General features: G+C 37.2%; 1 protein-coding gene across 1 annotated transcript in view; it reads right to left on the bottom strand.

Moving 5' to 3' along the window:
• Senp7 (SUMO specific peptidase 7) overlaps positions 1 to 5,996 on the bottom strand; it is a gene marked incomplete at its 5' end in the record, with an annotated part of 101,898 nt that extends 95,902 nt beyond the window's left edge. The window contains 1 exon segment of the mRNA XM_008848487.2: positions 5,802 to 5,996. Coding sequence (XP_008846709.1) covers positions 5,802 to 5,983 — 182 coding nt within the window.
• Positions 5,997 to 6,457: the final 461 nt, after the last annotated feature.

Here is a 6,457-nt window from a genome sequence, read left to right on the forward strand (position 1 = left end):
ATCAGCATTTGCTATACAATCATGAGGATCAGAGTTCAGAATCCCAGCACCTGTGTAACAAGCCAGGTGTCCTACATAGCTACCCTGTAACTCCAGATCCAAGGAGGGGCCAAGACAAGAGAATTATTGGCTTCTAGGCTAGTCAAGAAACATGAACCCCTGTTTCAGGGAGAGACCCTGTCTCAAAGGAATCAGAGGAAAGTGATTAGAAGAGGATACCCAACACCCTGTTCTGACCTCCATGCAGAAGTGTACAGGTGCTCACGCCCATAAACTTGCACACATACACAACACATATACACAGAAAGGTAGATGAATGATTGGATGGATGGATGGATGGATGGATGGATGGATGGATGGATGGATGAATACACATATACACAGAAAGGAAGATGAATGATTGGATGGATGGATGGATGGATGGATGGATGGATGGATGGATGGAAATGGCCAGAAAATACATTAAAATGTTCAACATCACTAACCATTAAGGAAATACAAATTAAAACCTTACAGCTATTACTCACACCTGTTAAAATGGCACTGGGACACCAGCCACCCCTGGCCTCCAAGCTTGGGCAACAGGGCCAGGCAGTGGAAGCAACTAGGAGGGGGTTGCAACCACTCCACTGTGCCACAACCCATGTACCTTTCTTGCCCAGGGGCTGGGCCTGCCAACAGCCACTGCACAGCATACCCATGGTAATCTGGGCCAGCAGCATCATCCATCAGCTGCCATGATCTGGCTACAATCTGTAACAGCAATAGGAACCTGAGAAATCTACAGATTACAGAAAGTAAACTAGAGGACACTGGTGTAGGCTGTTGGGTGAAGCTGTGAAATATCCCAAATGCCACTCTGAGAACTTGGATTGGAGGCCAGTAAGTCAACTGCTGTTTGTTGTGAAGACCTACCTTCTGCTTTTACCCACAGTAAAACCCTTTGCAGAATCAACCTGTTAGATAAGACCTGGACCACAGTGGGGTAAGTGTGCTAAGTAAGGCCCAGAAACAGCCAAAGTGTAACATGAATGTACTTGGATTGCAAACAACTGACTTTGATGAAGAATCTCAAGCATCTCTGATCGCTGATGAAAAGAGAAATCCCTACTAAGCAGTGAGTAAGAAACAGAAAGCAAATGTGAAAATGCCATTCCAAGAAACTTGGGTGTATTCTGACCCAAAACCGCATAAAAAGGAAAGGGAGTCCTTATTTTGGCAGATTTGTGCATAAGAATTATATATCACTGACATTCTAATGAAATATGACATCTGTGGCACCCAGTTCAGATGTGTTGTATAAGATGGATGGGGTTTTTCAAATGCTAACAGTGGTCATAAAGTTGGGAGGGGGATGGAAAGGTGAAAGTAGAAATGGGGAGGTAATCAGAACATAATCAAAACACACTGTATGAAATGCTTGATCCAATAAAAAGTTTAAAAAACATGCTATGTGAAATAAGCCAGGCACAGAAGGACAAACACTAGCTGTTCTCATTTATATGTTGTCTCTAAAACAATGGAACTCAAAGAATAAAATGACAGGTGACTATCTTCTCATTTACTCATCCAATATAATACATATTATTATTACAGAAGACAAACTAAGGTATTGGGAGTTAAACAAAATGCCAAAGCCACAGCCTGTACTAATTAAAGGAAGTAGTACACACACAGAATTTTCCATAGTATAGTATCATGCTAAAGGCTTAATAAATGCTAGTTTAAAATTTTTACAGGATTAATTTAAAACAGAAAAATTAAGGTTTGTATGTTAAAATAATAGAAACTGTCCTGTTGAAAAAATATGCTACTTGAAAGAGATCATTAAATTTAAATTTTCTATTCACCACTAGTTTCTTTTTTAATCATTTCTTGATTTCTGATATAAAACAAAAGATTTCTTTCAAGCTATCTGTAACAGGCAGTAGTAACAGTTCTTGACTGTCCTGTTGAAAAAAACAAATATGCTACTTGAAAGAGAGCATTTAATTTAAATTTTCTATTCACCACTGATTTTTTTATCATTTTTTGATTTCTGTTATAAAACAGATTTCTTTCAAGCTGTCTGTAACAGGCAGTAGTAATAGTTCTTGACAGAATAAGGCTAAAGTAACGCTTTTAATCTTCACAGAACATTTGCTTATATGCACCATCAAGTGCACAAGTAAGCACTAGGTTTTCAGAGGAAACATTAGTTTCCATGGCTACAACCTGTATTATTCCACTCACAGAGTGTATTTGTACTTGATATTATATTTAACAAGAGTTGGCATCTTACCACATTCTCTACAATCACAGAACAATAATAACAATAATGAACTAACATCGTGTCTCCTGGGAAGATCTAAGTAATTTCTATTAACTCATTCTGCTTTGAAAGAAGAGTCTGAGAGGAGGAAGGTACAATGGGCGTCACATCCTGAGTCTAGTCCATCTTCAACTTATATACTTCAATTGTACGGGTATGTGTTGTAAAGTGATGATACAGCCATAATTGCAACATACTTCCACTAAGTACTCTGAATTCTCCTTTCAAAAAGCACTCATTTTAAGAAAAGCAAGAACCAAGGTTTAATTTAAGGCGCTCAGTACTCCTCCTAAACTAAATGTTGGTGCTGATAAAGCTGTGACAAAGTTTTGGCCATGGTGCTAATGTCAACAGTGGTCTCAGATCAGATGTCGTTCCTTAATAGGGGATTCAGAAATACCATCTAGCACAATAGCCTTTAATGGAATTTTTTGTATTAGCAACAATAAGAAAGGACCAAAAGTATTGATTACTACCTATTACCAGGCATTTTATTTTGGATTTGACTTAAATCTAAACACGGACTGAAGAATATGTATATTATTATCCCTCTTTTAAAGATATAAATAACTTGGCCAGGAGTGGTGGCACATGCCTTTAGTCCCAGCACTTGGGAGGCAGAGGCAGGCAGATCTCTGTGAGCTCCAGGCCAGCTGGAGGTACAGGGTTTCTGTCTCAAAAAAGACCAAAAACAGGCCCAGCATGGTGGCACACGCCTTTAATCCCAGCACTTAGGAGGCAGAGGAAAGTGGATCTCTATGGTCTACACAGCAAGTTCTAGGCCACCTGGGGCTACAAGGACACCCTGTCTCAAAAAGACCAAAAAAAGACCAAAAATAAAGAAAGAAAGAAACAAATAATAATATAAATTTCATGATTACTTAGAAAGAACTTGAAGAGAACAAGGGTTTCCACTGAATAGATTCTGGAAACAAATACAATTTTTATATTATTATTATTCATCTTTAGCCCCAGATTAGTATAAAGCCTGAAAAGTAAAGTTTACAATTTGACAGCTTCATAAATTCCTCACAATAGAGCTATTTTTCTTAATGGCATAAATGCACACCAATATAATTTGTATTCCATGGCAAAGTATATCATGCATTTCCTCTACAAAAAGTGCCTTCAATGACAACATTTTCATTTATATTTTATTGTAAACAAAAATTCTCACAAATGAGATATAAAAGTTAATGCAACAATTTTGTGAGGTAGAAAGTGCATTCAAAATTACTCCTCTTTTTATAGCTCAGGAAAATAAGACTCAAGGTTAAATGTCTTGAGCATTAACCAAGGCAATGAAATTTTTAGGCATTGAGTAAGCACTGAATATAAACACAAATATGCCATGAAGTATCTCCTTAAGAAGCTTTCAATCAACTAGAGAAGGCAGAAACCAACACAGAATAATGCAAGAAATGCCTTCCTTTTTTATACCTTATTAATTTTTATTTTATGTATATGAGTGTTTTGCCTGCATGTATGTGTGCCACATGCATACAATGTCTGCAGCTGTCAGAGAGGCATTAGATCCCCTGAAACTAGAATTACAGACAGTTGTCAGCCATCAGGTGGGTGCTAGGAATGGAATCTGGTACTCTGCAAGAGGAACCTGGTCCTCTGCAAGAGCAGCCAGTGCTCTTAACTGCTGATGCATCTCTCCAGTCCTGATAAATGTATTTCTTTTGGTGGGGGGAGGGTCTTTTGAGACAGGGTCTCCCCGTAGCCCCAGTTGTCCTGGAACTCACTATGTAGACCAGGCTGGCTTGAACTCACAGAGATCCGCCTGCCTCTACCTCCTGAGTGCTGGGATTAAAGGTGTGCACCACCACACCTGGCAATAAATATATTTCTAACATACCCAATTTTACATTATAAATTTAGTGGCTGGTTAATACCACTGAATTCTTACTTGGAGAAGGAGAAATATTTTTAAAGCAACTGTAAGTGACTGGTTACACTGGGTTGGTAGCCCGTGGGCATGTCTTTTGGGGACTGTCCTAATTACAATGATACAGAAACAGACCATTCCCTAGGCAAGGGTTCCTGAACTGTGTAAGAGTAGAGAAATCAACTTAAGCACAAGCAAGTGAGCAAGAGTGCACGCATGCATTTACTTCTCTCTGCTCTTGACTGTGGATATGGGATGAGCAGCTGCTTCCAGCTCCTGCTACTGTGACTTCCTCACAGTGATGGACTGTAACCTGGAACTGTGAACTAAAATAAACTTTCTCCCCTAAGTTGTTTTTCTTCAGGATACCTTGGACAGAGACCTAATAAAATAAAGTATCATTGATACTTCATTAATTAGAACATAATAAAACATTAAATATTTTCTAAAAGAACAAAAATTCAGAAGTTCAGAAGGAATAAAGAGTTTTAAAAGATATTATTTGTGCCACACATGGTGGCACATGCATTTAAGCCCAGCACTTGGGAGGCAGAGGCAGGTGGATCTCTGTGAATTCAAGGCCAGCCTGCTCTACATAGAAAGTTCTGGGGCTACAGGGAAACCCTGTCTCAAAAAGACCAAAAAATATATTATTTGTTAGAGATGTAAGAAATTTATTACAGGTCCTTAAAGAGGGAATTATAAATAATGTATTAGGCTTACAATGAATATACAAACTAGAAGTTAATTATGACTAGGTCAGGAAGCAAAAAAACATTAAGTCAAGAACAAATATTTGCTGAAGTAAAAGCTCTGTATATTTTCTATGGGCTGAAAGCAAAAAATAAGTTTCACTAGTCTGTAGCAAGTGAAAGTTTAAAATCTAGAAGTCAAGCTTGGTGATGCACACACATAGTCCCAGCACTCAAGAGGAGACAAAGGATCACAAGTTCAAACCCTGGTCTACCTAGCAAGAACTGTCTCCAAACAAAAATCAAGTAGGATTTACAAGTGAACATTCATTAACCTTTTTCACAAATTCTTTCTCCACAGTGGACTGTCTCTTAATGTATCATAAAATAAAGAAATTTAAGATATGTATTTTTTAAATGAATATACTAAGCCACATTAGTTAATGGAATTTGGCTATCTCAAACCTTTTTTGTGAGGAATATAGTTAGCCATTCATTGAGTAAATATTTACTGAGCACTAAATGCTAGGTACAGCTCTCCTGGTCTAAGTATGGTAAATAATGATGGATGGATGGACAGATGAGCAGACAGATGTGTGGAAGGATGGACAGGGAGCAAAAAGAAGGGAGGAATAGAATGATTTCAATTATACAAGATAAATGAAAGTGAATACTAAAACAGGTAACTAAATTTTCATTCAGTGTTTTCATTCATTTTTCCAAAATTCAAGAATGACTTTTGAACCTGATTACTAGCCATGGATTGCTGCTTCCAACAGCCATTCTATCCAGCAGGGGAGAAAAGTCATGCCAGGAGTTAAAGCACAATTTACCTCATATTTACCAATAACATATCTGTCATAAAAGAATAAATGTATTTGAATAAAGATATCACTAGACATACCTTTCAGATAAAAAACAGCTCTTGTGAAGATTTACATTCTGACAAGATTCTAAGCTGACATCAGATGATGAAGAAAGTTGCTCTGATTTCAAGTTGTCTGTATCACTCAAACTGGCCTCAGTTACAGGTGGACTCTTTATGTACTTTCTTCCTAACTTCGTTCCCAAGATATTCGTCAACATAACTCTGGGTGTCCTGTCACATAGAATGACAAACACTGTACTGTACTGAGTTTGCAGTTTTAAAAAAGAAGAGGAAAAGAAAAATGTTCTCTATGAAGCTGAACTTGCAAACACTGTCATCTTAGTACAAGCTCTACTAGAACTACAACACCCTAGAAATCAATATTGAATACTCAAAATTTTGAATGGATATAATCTTTTTGTTTCTTACAAATTACAAAACAGATTATCAGCATGCTATTATAATGTTTTAACCATACTAACAGATGCTATTACAGTGCTTAAATTTTTAACCAATTTTTCTCAAACTTTTTTTTTCTTTTCCAGTACTTACTAAAAACAAAGAGTATCAAAAACCAATCCAAGAAATCATTGTTCTTGTTAAGAGAAAGGCCCTAATGAGTGATGTAATACTTATAATCATCAAATGACAAATGATATATCCAATAATACAATATTTAGACCACATCTATG

Source organism: Nannospalax galili, unplaced genomic scaffold (genome assembly GCF_000622305.1).
Source record: "Nannospalax galili isolate Female #2095 unplaced genomic scaffold, S.galili_v1.0 scaffold1184, whole genome shotgun sequence".
Lineage (NCBI taxonomy): Eukaryota > Metazoa > Chordata > Mammalia > Rodentia > Spalacidae > Nannospalax > Nannospalax galili.